The sequence below is a fragment of the Natator depressus genome, chromosome 2, assembly GCF_965152275.1.
Source record: "Natator depressus isolate rNatDep1 chromosome 2, rNatDep2.hap1, whole genome shotgun sequence".
Taxonomy (NCBI): Eukaryota; Metazoa; Chordata; order Testudines; family Cheloniidae; genus Natator; species Natator depressus.
The window spans coordinates 118,376,281-118,397,177 of record NC_134235.1 but is presented as its reverse complement, the minus strand read 5'-3'; the positions used below and the strand labels follow the sequence as shown (position 1 = coordinate 118,397,177).

The 20,897-nt window shown below is 39.9% G+C and overlaps 1 protein-coding gene across 2 annotated transcripts in view; it reads left to right on the top strand.

Moving 5' to 3' along the window:
• The window catches only part of MYLK4 (myosin light chain kinase family member 4), a 120,761-nt gene that overhangs the window by 69,309 nt on the left and 30,555 nt on the right, over positions 1–20,897 (top strand). The window contains exon 1 of one of the 2 annotated variants that reach the window (XM_074944948.1): positions 14,005–14,667. The exons of the other annotated variant lie outside the window; for it this stretch is intronic. Coding sequence (XP_074801049.1) covers positions 14,005–14,667 — 663 coding nt within the window. Of the gene's footprint in view, positions 1–14,004; positions 14,668–20,897 lie in introns of those variants that run through there. 2 annotated transcript variants of the gene reach the window in all.

The window sequence follows — 20,897 nt, the reverse complement described above, 5'->3', positions numbered from 1 at the left end:
TATTAGGAAGTGGAATCACAACGCATTTTGCCCTTGACTGGGTGCCTACGCTGCTGCTTCACTCCTCACTCAGTATCCCTTCAGATTAGATCATGTTCGAGTTCATTAGGCTGCACAGTAAATTTCAGTTTTCTTAAACAAATGCAAAAGACAGGACACAATAAAGAAAAGAAATAGTAAATAAAAAATACAGATAATTGGAAATAAATACATCTATTTGAACATGATCAAAAGCTCTGCTGGAGGAGGGGGTCTAAGGCCTGCCTTACAAAATATCGCAGGAATTACCTACTGCATGGCACAGTTATATCTCTCCAAAAGGCTATTTCCTAATACCAGTGAGTCTGCCAGTGAAGGGTCTCATCATACCTCAAGGAAGGCTATATGGTGTCCCAGGTTTTTCTTCCATGTTAACCAGGAGCCACCACTCATACACTCCTATTTCTATTTATGTACATATGACCGTTGCCATAGCTCAGTAAACTACTGTGCGGTGACATCATTGTTCTTGAGTAAAAATAATACTAATATACTTAGTTTCTTCCTGTTACTCTCCTAACTTCATTAAGTTAAATTTCATATATACTGTTGCCCTCTCATACAAGTTTATCTTAACTGGTCTTTCAGGTGCAATGAATATCAATGTATGCTTTAATAAAAAGGGTTTATGCTGCCTAGGTTTGACCTAAATAGGTAGTCGTAGGTGCTTCATTTGAAAACTTATTATCTGGTTGATTGCCCGAAACACCATCTTGAGAAATTTTTTCAATACTTTGGAAATAGTAAAAGCTGCTTTCTTTCCATGCAGAACACAAATATAGAAATTAAATAATAAATGACACACAAAAAGCTACAAAAATGAACATTGCAAAGTCAAGCTCTCAAATGTTAGGAAATGCCAGAACTAAGGTTGCCTGTGTCAGGATTAAAATGGTCTGTGCAACCTTAGTACACCTGTTTATGCTTAGGAATTATGATACAGTCTTTAATTTCATGATCACATACTGTTTTTCCACAGGACCCTGCCTCATTCAGTGTGCAGGATTGATGGTGCTTCCTGAATGAGCAGCTATTAAATACATTGTTTATTTCCTCATTATTCACTATGTGGCCCAATGCCTTGTTTACTGTACAGCACTCAAACCAATTCTTCAACCCTCTGCATTCTAGGCAGGCTGCTTCCTCCTTTTCTTCCAGGCTGCCTAGGCACCATAAGAGAGAGCACAGAAGAAAAATAGTCTTCTGCGCTTAGTTTTTGTGCCTGGTGCCACAGCAGTCCCTGGCAGTTGGAAGGAGCAAATTATGGGGAAAGTCCTGCCCAGGCCCTGTTGTCCAGGGATGGAACATGCTCTGTCCAGATGGAATACTCAGAGAAAGTAGCTGCCAAACTCTAACAAGTGTACTGAGCACATGGAAACAGATTTTCAGAAGCTCATAAATTGCCCAAACTTAGGTGATTTTTCTTATGGAAATGGCATAATGTGACACCTCCCCCCCTTGCCAAATTTATGTTCTTGCTCCAAATCATGGAGATGCTAGAGCATCTCAATGAAATCACGGTCCGAATTTTTTTAACAATGTATTTTTATCCAGGCTTTTTATCAGAAATGGTGGAGACTTTTTAGCTGAAACTTCAATCAGAGGCAGATAGCCAATATGGGGACTTTCAGCCTGAACATTTAAAGTTCTGGTAAAGTTATAGGTGACTGAAAAGAGGTCACTAGCTAAGATTTATATTGCAAGTACAATTCATATTGGACAGACTGTTTCGCAGGCACAAAATTGAATCTGTGGGATTTTCTGACTGAAAAATCTAGCTGCTTTATGGATCTGAACCAGGAAAATAGGTATTTTATGATTAATTAAAATAAGGTGTACAGAATATGGACGGTTATATTTTTCTTTCCATGCCTGAAAAAAATGCTGCCGTTGTAGTAAATAAGAGCTGAGTGCTCAGCACCAATGAAAATCAGATCATTTTTATTTAGGAGTCATTTAGTTGCCTAACTTGATGCACCCAAATTTGAACATTGTGGCCTAAGGTCTTTTAAAGGAGACAAAGAAATTGCTACTCTGAAACTTGATTTAGCTTGGTGGGAAATCAGGCTTATACTGTACTTTAGGATGTGAGGAATGGAATCCACTATTAGTTCCAAAGTACAAATTATTTGGTGAGAGTAATCATGATATAATTTGGGAATTATGAATGTGTGACTATTTGGACACCAGCCCCTCCTAGAGTACTTGAAGTTGAAAGAAATGTTGAAAGTTATTAGAAAGGTAGATTCCTTAAGATTTGCTATTGAGCCTTGCATTTCATGTGTAACCTAGCAATCTCAGTAATTTGAGCATTCAGCGCCTGTTCCTCAAACTGGTTGTTACAACTAATTAGGCAGGCATAATGGCTGTTAACAGGTGGGATTTTCAAAAACAACTCGCACTCCTAAATCAGTTAGGCGCTTTTGAACATCTCACCGAACGGTTTTTGCTATAACGCTTTTAATGAACAACTGCCAATTTCTTCCCTGCCTCTCTTCCCTGATTCCTCATTTCCTTGACATTTAGGCCCCACAGAATGAAGCAGCAGGGGTGGTTCTACTTGGAATCTAATTTACTAACTTAAATTGCATGGAGTAGCAACAGAACATTTTTCTCCCTTATGGAAGCCTCAGGTGAATTTAAGCATTAGAGTATCTTTCAAAGTTTTGGAACATAGCAGGTCTCCTCCTGGACCTCAGAAGTTAGCTCAGAGTCTCCATTAGGAATTCAAGAGATGCCACTAGTTTTGGTTATTCTAAAGGAAGCTGCTGACATTGATAATTTCCCAAGTGTCTTTGAAGTGGGGTTCTTTGGTGCAGATAACATTTGCAGTTTTGTGGCCTGCCATCTGGAGCCATCATTTAGTTGGACCATGCAGTGGTTAAAGTAGATAAAAACAGAGGATGGTGGTTATGATGTGTCTCACAGTTGAGAAGTTATTAAATAGCATCATCTTGTGTTGATGGGATGCACCATGCGAAAGATAATGGGGGACCAAAGGAGAAATGTATCTGAATGGAATTTCTGTCCCCAAACACCAAGCCCAGAGCCAGCCAAGTAAGAATATATATGTGCATCTGTTGTGCATAGCGTTGAGGAGGAGGGTTTCTGGTGAGCCCTTACCTCACTCCCATAAATACCATCATTTGGAATTGACCAGGACCAAGGGAACACGTTGAAATATTTGATGCAATTTCCTGCATTTGAGGACATTTTTATATAGCTCACACCCCTCCTCCTCTTGCTGAATAAATCTACTCCTCCAGAGGCAAGTTATGTTTTATTAAAATAACAAATATAAATCAGCCTAAAGCTTCACTTTCCCCAGACATGAAGAAGAGCTCTGTGTGGCTCGAAAGCATGTCTTTCTCACCAACAGAATCATAGAATCATAGAATATCAGGGTTGGAAGGGACCTCAGGAGGTCATCTAGTCCAACCCCCTGCTCAAAGCAGGACCAATCCCCAATTAAATCATCCCAGCCAGGGCTTTGTCAAGCCTGACCTTAAAAACTTCTAAGGAAGGAGATTCTACCACAGTGTTTCACCACCCTCCTAGTGAAAAAGTTTTTCCTAATATCCAACCTAAACCTCCCCCACTGCAACTTGAGACCATTACTCCTTGTCCTGTCATCTTCTACCACTGAGAATAGTCTAGAACCATCCTCTTTGGAACCACCTCTCAGGTAGTTGAAAGCAGCTATCAAATCCCCCCTCATTCTTCTCTTCTGCAGACTAAACAATCCCAGTTCCCTCAGCCTCTCCTCATAAGTCATGTGTTCCAGACCCCTAATCATTTTTGTTGCCCTTCGCTGGACTCTCTCCAATTTATCCACATCCTTCTTGTAGTGTGGGGCCCAAAACTGGACACAGTACTCCAGATGAGGCCTCACCAATGTCGAATAGAGGGGAACGATCACGTCCCTCGATCTGCTCGCTATGCCCCTACTTATACATCCCAAAATGCCATTGGCCTTCTTGGCAACAAGGGCACACTGCTGACTCATATCCAGCTTCTCGTCCACTGTAACCCCTAGGTCCTTTTCCGCAGAACTGCTGCCTAGCCATTCGGTCCCTAGTCTGTAGCTGTGCATTGGGTTCTTCCGTCCTAAGTGCAGGACCCTGCACTTATCCTTACTGAACCTCATCAGGTTTCTTTTGGCCCAATCCTCCAATTTGTCTAGGTCCCTCTGTATCCTATCTCTGCCCTCCAGCGTATCTACCACTCCTCCCAGTTTAGTGGGTCCAATAAAAGATATTACCTCACCCACTTTGTCTCTCTAATATCCTGAGGCTGACATAGCTACACTACGTTGCATACAAATATATACCAAAGCCACCAAAATCAGCAGCCATCTCAATATAAAAATATATCAGGCTACCCTTCTCCTATCTCTAAAAATAAAGGACCCCTCTTCATCCACCACCTACATAATCATGTTCTCTGACATCTATATTAAATATGAATGTGCCATTTATTGCAGTACTTTGGTACTAGACTTTCTACACAAAGAAAGTGGTGAGTTATGGTAGTTAGGTCTTGCCTACACACAGCTTTTGCACTGATTTAACTAAATTGTTAGAAAAAACGATTTGCTTAAGTTGGCGCAACCCCCTACTATGGCTGCACTCATAATGGTATAAAGGTATTTGTATCGGAACAGGTTCTTTCAGTAAATTAACAATCCCGCAGTGCAGCTGCAGAATTAATGCATTCCCACTTTTGGTCCAACACACAAATTTTAAAATGTGGGTATATCGCTACGGTGCAGTTGGGGGCAATTCATCTCTTAAAAATATGTTATGAATACATAGGCAAACACGGTCACTGTGGAGAACTATTTTAATTAACACCTGATATTTGCTTTTTTATTTTTAACTTCACCCTTCTTCCATATTCCCATAACATGAGTTTTGTAACAAGCAGAGAAGGTTCTACCCAAAATGAAAAGAACTAATACAGAATTTACTAGAAGAGCACTAGTCCCCTCTAGTTGCATGGCATTGTATTGCCACAGAGATACCTCTGCTAGTCTAGGTATTCTATCTCTATAGTATTTTCACAGTTATAGAAGATACTAGAGGAGCTCTCAGTGAATGCAAAATTAACTGTTTGTTTTATAAAGCCAGCTGGACACAGATTGATAGCCTGAAAAAGATTGAGGTTCTGCCTAGCTCTGTATCTCCCTCACTTGTTAAGATTGCCTGTGGTGTAAAAGGTCATCACACAGTGTCCATAAATTCTGACGTGGGCTGCACAGTTATGGACTAGAGAGTGGAGTCATTCTGAAAATTAATGAAAAACTCAATGTTGATATTCATCAATATATTTCTGTTGGAAGAGCTGATATGTTACTTTGTAAAAGTGCTACATCCCAAAAGGCTAAGTGGCAGTTTTGGAACTCTTCTCCACAGCTGTTTTAAAGGAATTTTCATCGGTACAGTTTCCCTTCACACTGAAATCACATTCACTGTGTTTTTAGGGTGTTCTGAGGGAGTGAATGGAGTTACTTACATCCCATTTTCCATATAACCACTTCTGATGACAGTCCCTTTTAAGTTTTTCAGGCTATCCATCCTGCATTAACTTTTTTTTTTTGTAAGAAAAGGTCTTTCGTGGTTTATAAATTTTTAATACAGGATGCTAACTGCCAGAAAAGTTTTGGAAGGCAACCAAAGATTTTAACCAGTCTCCCTAGCACATGAAATGAGGTACAACATTGGTGCACCTGGAGACAGTGCTGCTTTCATTCCTCCATTTCAGAACTATGACACCTTTGGCTTTAGCCTCAGAAAGTCAGGAATTTTCCTTTAAACTGGCTTCCTGGAAATAGAGTTCTGTGCTATTAATGGGTAATTTATCACACTATATTCTTCAGCCTTGAGAAAATCTTTTTTTTTTTTTTAAATGGGTGAAAAAACAGGGACTACTAAGCAGAGGTAAGAATCTTCAGATGGGGTCTGACATCTCGGGCGGCTGGGGACATCATTAGTGGAGTCTAACCAGCAATAAAGAAGTCACCGACTTTGCCATTTATGCTTTAATATCAGACATTAGATTATTTCTGTGCATAAGACTGCTGATTAGGGGCGTGATATTACAATCCTTACTCAACCTTTGCAGCATTTCCTCACACAAAGAGTTCCATTTACAGCAGTGTAGTCACCTAGTGTGAATTCTATTTGAAATGAGTAAATATTACTTGGTGTGACTGCAGTGATACTCACCTGCGTAAATGCTACTCAGTATGAGTTAGGTTTGTAGGATCAGGCCACACAAGATTATATTCTTAGGACATCTTCTTAGTCAATGTCTTCCATTATTGTATTCTGGGAGCCAAGCATTTTCCAGAGTGAGGTGTGCATTATGGCAAGCATCTTTTTGTAAAAAGTTATATGTTAAAAGCCTTTGGAGGGTTTCAGAAGCTACTTTATAACAAGTGAAGCCTTAAAGAAAGGTCCTCTACATGTCTTATAATTATGTGTCTTTCTGTTTGCCTTTTCAAGGTAATTTGAGTCAATAAAGACACAAAATTTTGGAGAGACCGAGCCAGCTACATTGAGAATGGTTACCAGACACTATTTCATGTTTATTGAGGCTGTATGACATGTAGGGACTTTTCAGTAAAAAAAAACAAAAAAAAAAACAACCCAGTCATTAGGTGGTTTCTAAAGATTCATCAGAGCACTCTGTTGATGATCATCTTTTAGTTTGTTTCAGGCACTTACTGTTGTGATTTATCACTAGGGGCATCTATAGAATATCTTGTTGCCAGAGAGATTATGGAAAGGGAGGTCAGAATTCATAATCAACAGGTAATGAAGAAGTTGTATGCAGAGAGCCCTATGGGGCTATAAATTCCCTAGTCATACCTCATGAAGCCCAGTGCCAAAATTTTCTTGCTATATGCTCCTAACTTGTGTGAAGCAGTTTCCTTTTCAAACCCTAAGTGGAGTTCCAGATGAGTTTTTTGGGTGGATCCCATGGGATCCATAAACATAAGTCACGTATGACACAGTATGTCACTTACTTTTAGGCATATGATTATTTCAGCTGCTTACACTGAGATACTCTGTGTAACTATTGGTCTTTGAAATGAGTTGATGTGGATAAACCCCTTGATCCCTGTTGATCTGTTTTTGTTGTTGTTGTTTGATTTTGGGGGGTTGAGAGTGTTCCTGAAATCTGTGAACTTTCAGTAAACAGCATGACTTTCTGAATCTGCTTCATAGCTTTCATGCTTTCTTTCTAGTCTTTCAGTTTCTGTAAGTTTATATTGTTTAGAGAGCCATTGCCATATATTAGAGCAGGAGCAGACATGCTTTAACCAAATCTATCTTTATGACACTACTGTATTTAGTAGTCTCTCAGCTCCTGCTCCAGCATATACAAATTTATATTTTTGGATAGTGGATCTCTTGTGCCTAAAAGCTCAAATGCATTTCTCATTTGAGACCCTAGAGTTCTCTGTAACAAATTCAGTAAGCATATGAGGGCCTTTTTCAGTGATGTCTTTCTTTTGCATAAGGATAAAAGAAAACAGTTTTCTTTGTAAATTACCTATAAAATCTGTGACTGAGGAAAAATGCCAGGGACATAAATTATACAAGTTACACAGATATGGCTTCTAATGTTATAGATGTTAATATAATTTCTCTGCAAAAAAACCCCAACAACCCCCCACCCCCAAAAACCTGCAAAATGTACAGTACTTTCTCTATTAGAAGATGATAAAGGTAAAAAAAAAGACTTTCTAATTATAATATTTTTTATCATTTATAAAAGTTATTTATATAGCCTGGTGAATTTTACAGCACTTTTAAAAGGTAGATTAAGATATGTTCCCTGTCCTGAATAATTTGTAACCGAAGCTTCACAAAATGGACAAACAGAAGCCAAGACACAGTGTAAGAGCTGGAGGGAGAGAGGTAGTAGGGATTGCTGAAATAATTGGATTTTAAAGAGAGAAGAGGAATACTCTTCCAGGTATATAGGGCAGCATGATAAAAGGCATAGAACTGACTGTGGGACAATGAGACAAAAAGAGCAGTAGGATGGAAGGCTTGGGAAGAGTAAGGGGAAGTCAGCAGAAACTGAGAACAGAGTTGTATATGAGGGCAGGATTATGAAGAGCTTAGTATAAAAATATAAATCAGATTTTCATTTTTTGTCATTAAAAATGAATATTTGGAAAATTTTGACCTGCTCTAGCAAATAGTAATATACGTATGTGCATATGTATCTAAATGTACATTATATGTACTACAACCAACCAAAGCTATTATATGTGTTATACTAGTTTAGAAACTTTAGCTGCTGTGCAGTATTTTTTTTTTTTTTGCTTCTTAAAAGGTGCATATTTTCCACTGGGGTTCTCCCTAATAATCTTAATAGTAACTGTGAACTGTAAACCTGATCTCCTGCTATTGAAGTCAATGGGAGTAGGATCAGGCCCTATCTACCTACAGTGTGAGTTTCACAAAATAATGCCTATCTACACAAGTGAGGTTTTTTGCTGCTACTTCTTTCTGAAGTGTGGAAGGTGGAGATCACAGTGGCCTGGGGCTGGTAAGCCAAAGCTACTTGCACTTGTGTTATTTTTCTTAATATACACCCCTCCAAAACTGATCCATGCCAGAATTTAGAAACAGAAATGTCAGAAGGATTTGTGTTGCTTGCACAGATGACTAAGCAATGACTGGAATGTGCGGTGTGCACCATACACGTGCTGCAAACTCATGAGTGGCAGGTGTTGGTGTTTTGTTTGGGGAGGGTGGGAAAAATAAATCCTCTTTAAAAAAAAGGAAAGAGAACAGTAAAATATTGCGCTGGATATGGAAACTTTGGAGACACATTGTGTAAAACAATTTGGTATTGATGACAAGGCATTTTGCTTTATATATGATAAAGTATAGAGACAGCAGTCTTTCATGAATTATAGCATAACCCAATGCTTGGCTTACAGCCAGAGAAAATTGGAATCAGACTCTACTACTCAAACATTTCCACTTGAGCTCTTGTTTATGATGTTTGGTGCCAGCAGCCATAAATTTATGAGGTGCTCTGTCTAGGCTTGTAATGAATAGGAAATATGAAATAACTAATCTGAAAGGACATGGGGAGGAGGGAAAGCAGGAGGGGAACCCCTTTTGGAATTGTGCCTTTAGAAGAAAACAAGATAATGCCAGGAAGTTGGCATCTCAGTCGCACCACCAAGGGGCTAGGCAAACACCGAAGATGAAGTGAATGACTTGTTTAGAAGAAAACGTTCTCTAGCTTTCTACTTGCTGATAGATCCTCACGCTAGAAATGCAAAGAGCAGATATTTTCCCATTTTACTGACTGGTAACTATTGTAGATTCTCAGGATTTACTGAGATATCAGTATTTTTCTAACTACTTTGAGCCTGATCAAAATCCCATTGACTCAATAAAAACGACTCCCATTGTGTTCAACTGGCTTTGGATCAGACCCCATCAGAGTTGGGAGCGAGCATCTCTGAAGCTGAGATTGAATGTTTAGAAGCAGATGGATACATTGATAACCAGACCTGCTGTGGCATATTGAATCATGTAGACTAATTTTTCCAAAATAGTAGCCACAAAATTTCCATTGAAATGAACTAAGAACATAATTTTGACAGGCGTTTGAGTGAGTTCAAGGGTGTGAACAAAATCATAACTCTAGCTTTCTAACCAGTCCATTCAGACACCTTCTTCTGTTATGCTCAGCTCCTTTTATCTGTGCTTGAAGAATTTGTCCCTAAATGTATATCCATTCCACAAGTACACTTGGGGATGAACTTATTCTAAATACAGAATTATCACTTCCTTTAAAAACCTGTTTTGTCCTATTCACACCAGCTGCTTGTTGGCACATACTGGCTGGACAGTAAAATATAGAAAGTTACAAGTACTTTCGTACTGTAAAAAAAAGGAGGAGGAAAAACGCACTCCCCACTCCCAACTCCACATGAGTTTTTTATATTTCTTTCAAAATTTGTATGTGACTTCTCTACTCACCTGCAAAATTATATATGCAACGTTAAAGCCAGTTTTGACCTGTTTGTAAAAGGTCCTTTGTGTCAGTGCAGAAACAAAGATGGAAGGAAATGCAGGGGTATCTTGGGGGTAAACTTCTAATACATAAAATTCCTTTAAAAGAATGCAGCATTAATAGACCACCAAATACAGATAGTCTTCTAAAAATATTTTCATTTCTTATTAAATACTGTGAATTTTCACAGGTAATTAACACTAAGTTATTTAGCATAGGTGTTTCTGTTATTCTGTGGAAAATCTCCCAATGTTCACTAGCCTTCTGGCCAACACTGTCACCGTATGGTGTGGTGGCTGAGTGATAATATTCTGAGCTATAATATAAAACACATGGGAAATGGTGGCTTGCTCAAAACCTGCAGAAAGGTTTCTTTTTACATAATCATATGGGTGAGTTTCTTTGTTTCAACATCCATAAAACACAACCACTGCCAAAGTTGAAACAGTTCATCTCTTATAGGCTGGTTAGAAACTTGTCTACAGAGCAAATGTATATGCTTTTTTCACTAGAGCACAGTATCACCTAGAGCTGATGAAAAGATGGCAAAAAGATATGGGTTTGCCATTTTTTTTCATCAACGTGCAACATTTTATTGAAAATGTTCATTGAAATTTCACAATGCAGAAAATTTAAACATGTCATATCATTAAACCTAAGTTTAGGAAATCGGAGAAAAAAGGTGATCGTGAGTCAAATTCTGCTCTTTGCTTGCAGTCTGGAAGACAACAGTTATTGGGGTTACTTTGGATGAAAACAGGTGTAAATAAGAGTAAAAATGTGGTCTCTTTTTTTAAAGCTAGTTTTTTTTATCAATATTTAATGGAAGGAGAAATCCAAAAGGCAGCAATGCTGAAAGAGACTTGGGGCTGATAGCGCAATGTGTTAGGGTAGCAACAAAGATCACTGCAATTTTGGGCTGCATCCATTGGCGCATTACTTCTCAGGACAGGGAGGCCCTTCTCTCTATGGCTGTGGTGCAATCTGGAACATTGCATTCAGTTCTGAGCATCTTATTACCAGAAGGATATTGACAAATGGTTGCAGGTTAGGTAAGAGTGATCAAAATACGTGAGGTTGGCGATGTGTTGATTGTAAGGATTGGTTTATGAGAACAGAATGAAAGAATTAAATGTGCACTGAATGGCTAAGCAAAGACTCAGAGTGCAGGGTGAAGCAGCCTACAAATACTGAAGGATGTGAACACCCAGGATGGAAATTCATTCTGTATCGTAATAAAGTCAGTCATAGCTGGGAGTAATAGGATTAAATTAAGAAAGAGCTTGTAAAGCACTTTGGGAGCTGCTGATTAAAAGTGCTATATAAGAGCTAGGTATTATTATTATTTTATTATTCTATTAATAGAGTGCATTGATGTAAGTGCTTGGGGAAAACCTTTCTAATTTTTGGTGATAGAATTACAATAATAATCCATATAATAGTGCTGTAAAGGAAAATAGTGTCCCTGCCCCCAGGAGCTTAAAATTTATATAAGTTCATCAAATTGGCTTATTAGTGTGTTTGTGCTGCTAAGTTTTTAAACATACATACTACGCTGATTTTATTAAAGTACTCAGTAAACGACCGTTTTGATGTATTTCTAATGACATTTCCCTGGGTAAGTGTTATGAGAGATTTAAATGTTTAGTACGTGTGGCCTAGTGTATAGGTTAGACTTTAGATTTACTATCAGTGTAGCTGACCCCTCTTTTTATCATTTCCCTGCTCCTGCAAAAGAGCATCCATTTTAAAGAAGAATCTCATGACTGACATGCTTTGACTGAGACGTCCACCACAGCCATCCTGGCTGGATGGGTGATGACATATAATAAACCATTGGTCTTTTGTGTGCAGAAGGAAAAAGCTCCAACGTTAGAATTGTGAACCTCTGCACAGACATTACAGCTGAGATGAATGGCTCTGCAAATCTGGCCATTTTGCAGATGGTGCAAACACCTCTGCTGGAATTTTGTAACTAACAGGGGCTTCTGCAGATGTGTAACTGTCAAGAGAATTTAGTTTATGTTTCTAGCGGAGATAAATGGAAGAACACTAGGGGCCTTAAACGTAACTGTTCTTTACTGGAATCTCCATGATGCTCTTGTTTCAGCATTCTTTTTAGTGATGTCTGGTGTATTATTCTTTCCATGAAATAGGGATCCCTAAACTCTCTTTTTCTACCCACTTGCCTGCTTTTAAATCATTGCGTCTTTTAAATCAATGCAGTGGAGGTACTGTTAACCATAACATATGATTGCAATCTCTCAATAATATCTGCTGTGTAAAGAGGAGATCTTAATCCAAGTTTCAGGGTCATGCCTGGGCTCACTTCAGGTTTCAGTCAGGGTGACAAGCTGCTGTCACGAGGGGGCTAATATACCTTGGAACCTTTCTTAAAAACATATGATAACCTGAAAGCAAGTAAAAGCTCCTGAATCAATTTTCAGTGCATTATCAACACTAAGTGTACGTTAATTCTTAAATGACTAAAATAGGTTTCAGTGGAAAGCTTTTAAAAATCCATTTGTGAGTGGTTATGAGAGAGAGAGCTCAGGCAATTAAAAATGGAGAACATTTTAAACACTACAGGCAGAAAACAAAGTAAGTTTAAAATATGTAGCACTTTATATATATAAAACTCTCTGTGCATGCTACCTAATTATTTCTCACCATCTCCATTTTAACATATGTGAAAACTGAGACAGGGAAAGGAAATTATTTACCCATATCACAAAATAAGGCCTAGATCCTGCAAGTTGATCGATGTGGACAGACCTCTTGCTGCCTCCAAAGTCCCTCTGACTTCACATTAGTAGTGTAGCTAAACTGGGATTGGAACCCCAACCCTGAGTTAATTCTTCTAGCCAATACGCATAGCTGAACAGGGATTAGAACCTGGGGATTCCAGACTCCCAGTCATGTGATTCTTCCTCTAGACCCCACACTGACTTTATGAAAAGTGAAAGCCCTCAGGAAAACATTTGTGATAGTAATATAATGACTGGTTTTAAGGAAGCCGTTTTCAGGTAGGCAATAAAAAGAATGGAACTAGAAATCATTGCTAGTGAACTTCATTTTCTGAATTTTGTAGTCAGATCATTGTAAATGATAAGAGGCTTCATTGGTGTTATATTTAACTACACTGGATAACACACACGATTAAGCTAAAGCTCTGGTTATGGGGGGAAAGACTCTTTAGATTTTGGATTGCCTGTGTCTGATTTGTTGTGGTGATTGCCCAGTTTAAAGAAAAAGGCTGTGGCTTTCTATAGTGTCTGCATACCAGTGTCTCTCTCACGTTCTCCTATGTATTATTTGTATATCACATCTCTCTCTCTTGCTCTTTAATGCTGCCTTTGATAAGAGGTTTCTCAAGCAACTGCAGGTTTGAATCTGAACAATTTACATTAAGCTGTAAAAATTTCAAGAGCCCAAATTTAGCTTCCCCTTAAGGGCCCCTATTCTCTTCAGAACAGAGATCACATTGCATACTAGATTCATGTTTCTGACAAGCAGTAACACTACTGCTAAAGTGTCTTTACCCATAGTGGCTTCTCAGATATCTTGTAGCCTTTACACTGTCAAATTCCATTCCCTCCTCCCCACAGGTTTACGTCACTGAGCAGAATGCATTTAGGTTGCTCAGCAAATGTCTGTCTCTATATCCATTTCACTTTAAAACAAGTAAAAAAAAAATGAACAGGAGTGTTTTTTCCTTTCTAAGTAATCCAGCTGTCTCATTACTTTGTGATAGTAAAATGTATTTGGGTGTTTTTCAAATAGCTTGAGCCTGATTTGCCAAACCCAGATTTTGTGTCTGAGAAGACTGGATGTGGAGCTTTCTGAGCAGATATTGGCCTTAAATAGCTGACCATCAGAGTATTTTCTTCCCCTAACTAGACCAGCATAATGACCACCTCCAGTAGGACGATTGCTGCTACATCCAGGGTAAACTCCTTGGTCAAAATATTTGATCCGAGTGCCTTACAAAACCAGGGGCTTGCTAATGAAGTGGAAACCACGCAAATTCCTCTCGCTGCAAGCAAACATGTCAGCTCCTCTGAAAGTTTTAACAACTTGGATGTGAAGTTTGCCTCCCTTGGTCAGAAAATAGATAAGTTGTTGACTGTGCAGGACAATGTCCTTCAGACGCTAAACAGTGTTTCCCAGGAAATGTGTTGCATTGAAAAAGACATTGAGATGTTAAAGGCAAAAGCAACTGAACCTGGACCCACCACAGAAACAAGTGAAAAGTTAAATAACTCTGAAATGAAGGGGCTGTGCATAGAAATGACCAATACCCTTTCTGACATGAACAAGAGTGCAGAACAGCAAGCTAAAAGATTAGATGGAATGGAACAAATAGTGCTGGGGTTACAGGAGCTTATAGGGTTTGTGACTGAGAAGTTTAAAACGTGTAAAATCACTGATTTAATTCTCAAAAACAAAGCTCCTCCTAAGCTTGTCAAGGTTGGTGGTTACATAAAGAAATATAAGGTTGGAAACAATTTCAGAATGCAGACTTTCTCAGACAAAAGGGATATGGGCACATCCAGCAACAGAAACGAAAAGGTGAGCCCAGGTTTGCTTTTCATTTTGCTGAGGACCATTAAATTGTATGGTTGTATTTTGCTTTGCGCTCGGTATTTTAATTTATTTCACCTTAACACAACCAAACCTGTATGCTTTAATATTGAACTGTATTAGACAAAACTGAGCAACTTTTAATGAAAATGAGTCAGAAAATCTAGTCAATGGTAACTGCAGTCATTTTCTGTAATGCTCTATTTACAGTTTCCTTGTGTTAGAAAACATAGTTAGGGGCCCAATTCTGCTCCTATTGAAGTCAATACAAACTTGATATTGATTTCAATGGGAGCAGGATCTGGCCATGGATTTTGCTATGATATTCTCTGGGTTTATAATTATTTGGGAAAAGCAGTTCAGTGAAGATCTTATGTGGCCTCATTCAAAGCTCATTGAAGTTGGTGGAAAAACTCTCACTTGCTTCAGTGAGCTTGAGATCAGTCCCATACAAGTAACTTCATTACATGTATTTTGCTGCAGTACTTATACACTTCTGCTGACTTTCAGGGGAGTTTTATCTGAGTAAGAATTCCAGGTCTTGGCCCTAAGAAGGTTAGGTTCACTGTAAATGGAACTTCAGTTTGTATAAAATCCCCTGAAATAAAACTTTTCACTCCGCTTCACTGGAAATGGAGCTTTGCTAGGTTTTCCATGAGCCTGATCTAAAGCCCATTGGAATCTATGAAACAACGTCCACTAACGCTAATGGGCTTTGGGTCACTCCTGTAAGCTTGTTTCATTGTGCTCAGATCTGGTAACATTGATATTAGCCTCTTAAGTTTAGATGTTTTATAAAATTGTTCTGACAAGTGATTTTCAACATTAACTACAATAAAATGAATTAAAATGGGTGTTCCCAAATCCTTTGCTGCTTTATTTTTCATTTTGTTTAAAGGTGTAAAACTTTTTAGGGTTTCATATATTAGAAGACCCATTCTTCAATATCACAAGCTTTTTAGCAAAGGAAAAAAAATGTGTGAAGTTATTAACAGGAAATTGTGCTACTTGTATTGAGAAGTTTCCACATTACTTCAGAATGTCCCCTGAATGGCTAACCAGACGCCTGGCTATCTTTAAACAGCTCTACTTCCTAGTTAGATAAGTAGTGCTAGAGCCAACATATGTAACTTAGTAGAGGCTAATGGAATCTGAATAGCAACAGAGGAACAACTCATAAAGCTCTTTCTTCCAGTCAATTAGTCCAATTCTCCCCTGTGTCTTGTGCAAACTTGTTTTCAGAACATAACTGGATAGAAAAACTACTGCTGTGTAAAACAATGAAACGACAAATGATATTTTTACAGGCAGGATCTTTTTGACTGTCAGAAATTCTAATAAACAAAAAAGGCTTTCACCTTGGTACTGTCACCTCCATTAATGAATTGTAGGCTGGTTGAGTGGAAAAAATGTTACTTATTTATAGTATCCAAGTTTTATTTTAAACTTTTTTTTTAATGTGTAAAACACCGTGATACAAAGCTAGACACATGGGACCTGATTGTCCTCAAACTAGTGTAAACCAAGAGTAAAACTGCATAGATGCCAGTGGAATTACACACTTATGTAAAATTGTTGTAAGAAAGAACAGAATCAGGCCCATGATGCTAATGAAGTGTGGTAATACCCCTAGAGCCCAGTCAGAATCAGGGCCCCATGGTGCCAGATGCGGTAGAAATATAGAGTAAGAGAAAGGATGAGAGAGTAGTGGCCTTTATTGGTGAATTTATGGAGGCATGCCAGGCATAAGGGAGAACCTGGAAGACGGCCCAGAGATGAGTGTGAGGGAAGATGACAAGTGGGCAAGCGAGACCAGCATCCTTGGCAGATTGAGCGAAATGAGACGGAAAGACACAAAGAGAGAAGGAAGGACACGTAGAGAGAGGAAGAGTTGCTAAGGGCCTTGAAGGGGTGGAAAGGAAGCTTGAATTGGATGCAGTAAGATGGGGGAGCCAGTAAAGGGATCCAATGAGCAGAGTGATGTAGTCAGAGTGAGGACTAGGAAGATGAGCCAGGGTTTCAGTGTAGTGGATGGGGCAAGGAGTGTGTTAGGGAGAACAGAAAGGAGGAGGTTATGAGGGACTGAATAAGAGCATTAGCTGTGTGGAGAAAAAGAAAAAAAAAAGCTTGGTCTCTTAAAATGTTATGAGGGAGGAGTGGAAGTATTTGGACATTGTCTGGGTGTGTGAGGCAAGAGAGAGGGAGGAGTCAAAGATAACCTCCCCGGCTATAGGCCTGAGCAACAGGGCGGATGCGCAAGAAGCTTGGAAGGAAAGATGAGTTCTATTTTGGCCATGCTAAGTTGAAGTTGCTGGTGAGACACTCAGAAGATGCCACAAGGACAGGCTGAAATTTTAGGAACATTGAAAATTCACAATAGGCTAAGTCCTGGAGCCTTTACTCAGACTTTTGTCACTCTCTCTCAGGCAGATGTATCTGTTTTGTTTGCCCCACCATAACCAGAGGAAGGAGACTGGGGGAGAGGCAGAGGTGTAAGACCACCCCACCATCACTATTTCACTTCCAAGTATTTAAGAGAAGCCCCTGCTTGGAAAAGATTCTACTCCTGCTCCAACAAAGCCTTCTCAATGAGCATCATCCCTAGCTCACAGCTTCACCTTTTACCCAATATCAGTCAACAGCACTCCCCCTTGCCAGAAGGGGAAGGAGCAAAAAGTCAAATAACTCTTTGTCCCATCAGCCTCTCCCTGTCCACCAAGCACCACCTCCTTCCCTCGCTCCCACACTTAGTCTTCAGACTGACTCACTGACGTTAATTGGCATCGATAGGGCTTTGTCTAGAGTAAGGACTGGGTAAACACCTCTAGATTTGCCCTGTTGATATTATTACATTTAATATCTTTTGTTTATATATATATATATGCTTGTTGTTACCTTACTCTGTGCGTGTACATGATTTATTATAAAAGGATCATCATGTGAAATTATCAAACAATCCAGTGAACAATAGCAGAACTTAATACACACACATATTCATCCGAGACTTTTAATTTAGCTCTCTGCTAAGTATAGTGGGACTTAGTAAAAGATCCTTCAGCTGGGTTTGTACATTTCTTTTGCTGAGCCTGTTGCTTTAGGGCTGCCATTTACTGATTTTGGGGGCAAATAGAATCTTCTCTCCCCTAGGGAGGACAACAGTGTGTTTGCTGCAGCATTACTGGGAATGCTGGGTCCTGAGCATGCATTGTAGCAACACTGCTTGTCTCTTTGCCCACTGCATGTTGAGAATGGAGGCACAAGTTAGGTCTTAAAATGTTCTTGCAAAAACAAAGAGAAGATTTTCCAAAAAAGAGGGGTGGTGGGATGGGGAACTAAATAACTCCTTACACTCACACATGCCCACTGTTATGCCTTATGAAGATGTATCCATGAATATCTGTGGTATAGCAGCAGAGATATCATATGCATTCCAAGTGAAATTCAGCCCTTGGCAGGGGCTTGTATACTGTAGAGACCCTGCAGTTTCCCCTAAATGAAGGAATAGTCAGAGCAGCCAGGTGAGTGGCAGTGATGAAGTGTCTCTTTAGCCTGTTCTTCATCAGCTCTGAATAGTCCAGATTAGGCAGGCTGCATTGGGAATTGGACCAAGAAAGGCAAATCTTACATGGACCAACAGGTCAGAAGCCCCTCATTCTCAAACAGGCGGAACATTGTTTTGCCAGAGCAATATATCACTTTTTCATGGTCTTCAGACCTTTTCCCTCTTCCAAAATGGCTGCAAATTGTACTTCTGCTCCCACTGAACCATCATGAACCGGAATAAACATTTACAAGCCCCTGGTAACCCAAACCACACTGGGGGCTGCAGTGACATCCAAGCATTGACACAACCAAGTTCATTTTGAATGCAGACCTTTATAAACTTCTATGTGTGCAAGCCCATAGAAGATGGATAGATGAAAGCAGAGAACCCACTGCAAACTGAACTGGGCAGGGAAACCAAGATTCTAGTTACCATGAATTTGTTAGGTAACATATTGGCTTGTGAAAAAATGAATGTAGTGGTGAAATGCACTTATGGCTTGACATCACCAAGTGATAGTGGGGCTGCGGAGTTTGTCAATAGGGATAAGGCTGAAGCATATAAGAGGAGAAAAAAGTCAGCAGAACTCAGACATAATTAGATACATATTATAGGACTATTTCTAGATCTATGATTTTAAATGAAATGGACAGGGAAAGAACTTGGATGCTACACTGATGGGGGCCATGTAGGAACCTAGATAAACAGATAGAGTGATAGAAATTATAGGAGAAAAATAATGAGCAAAGAAGTATCACCAGTGCTATGGGTTATGCTTTATTTTTCACAACATATCTAGATAGAAACACTCCTCTTGTCATTCATCATCTAATTTAAGTCATGCCCTGATGGGCTGAAATTACTTGTAGGAAAAATAGATATATGCTCTCTACTCTTTGAGCAGAGGGGTAGAATTATCTTGAACAGAACAAATAACTGTCTCGAAGTTCCTTGGACAGGAAAATAGACAACTTGGTTATAGACACAAGCAAGTTATTCCTTTTCATGGAAGCAGATGAGGGGAATGAAAACTCCATGAGGGGAACTTCTTGGAGTTTCCTCAAAACTCTTCCTTCAGGGTTGGAGACGTCCCCTTTTTTCCACCACAAAAGTAGAGGATTGAGGGCACAAGCTTCAGATCTGGCTACGTCTCCACACCAGCTTCAAGGCCCCTGGTGACATTGCTTGACTCCATGTCCTGAGGCCATCCTCAGAATCCCCGCTTAAAGTCTTCTCAGCATAGAAAATGGCTTGGTGGGAAATTTAATACAGACCCAGGCTGTATTAATTTTTCTGCTGAATCTCTACAGGTTGGTGAGAGGACAATGTGTGGCTCCTAACAGTTTCTCCATGCAACACACTGAGAATGAGTAAGCTGGTCTTTCATGTGAGAAGAGATAGATCAGGGCTGGCCTTACCATGAGGCGAACTGAGGCGGCCGCCTCAGGTGCCACACTGTGTGTGTGTGTGGGGGGGGTACCACTTGGACCCAGAGTGTCTGCTGCTGGTGCATATGTATTCTCTCTGCTCTAGATGCACAGAGATGGTGGAGTGCTGTGCTGGAGGAAGGAGAGCACAAGAGACATGGCAGGCAGGAGAAAAGGTGAGTGGGAAAAACAGAAAGCAGAGGGAGTTGCAGGGAGAGAGAGGAGAAGGAGCCTCTTATGTACCTCTCTAGCACCCCCAGGAGCCTGGACTGATTAATACCAGCTTCTCAGGGAGCTTCCTGTTTCCTGCTGCTTCCCTGAACCTACTTGAGGAGAACAGGCAGTCAGCTGAAGTAGTAGGAGCCATTAGGCCCTTAAGACGCTGATATCGTCCCTCACTCAGGCCCTGCTACCAGCCTGCTTATTTGTCCCATTCAACTGAGTGTTGAGAGCCACTATAGCTGGCACAGAACAGCAGTCATGAGTGAAAGAAGAAAACGCCCCTCTGGGCCAGCATTCAGAAAAAGAAAGAAAGCAAAGGAAACTTTTCTATCTAAGCAGGAAGGAGCTCTCCTGAGATACATAGACACAAATGTTCACGGGGAGCCTTCCGGCCCCAGTGAGGATGTGAGTTGTGAGGAGATGCCTGATCGTCCAGTTAGTCAGAGTGCAGGTGACCTGGCAGCTACTGCAGCATCCATATCTCCATCTCAAATGGATGTAACCATGCACATTCCTGAAGAAAAGTGTAGATCAGAGAAGAGTGTGGCGGAGGCGCAAGAAAAAGCTGCTGCTGAGTTTAGTTCCTTAAGTCTAGATGATCCAGGACTGTGGACCCACTTGAGCAGTAGCCTGAGGGACTTCCTTGTACTGCATGGGCCACAGCAAGTGAAAAACTTCATGTTCCCCAAAGACAATGAAAATAGACGTTTCCATCCAACACATTACTCAATTACCCAATGGTGACAAAGTGGAGAGGCCATGGCTTATGTACTCAAAAAACCCAGAATACTGCATACTGTTTTTGTTGCAGACTCTTCCAGTCTAATGTTCCAGCCACATTGGGTTCTAGGGGAACAAAGGACTGGAAAAACCTGGCTAGAAATCTGGCATGCCATGAGAAGGCAGCAAATCACCAGAGAGCATTCCATAGGTGGAAAGAGCTTGAGATGAGACTAAGGTTAAAGGCCACCATAGATGATCAGCATCAAGAGAAGATTGCATCAGAGTCTCTTTACTGGCAAAAT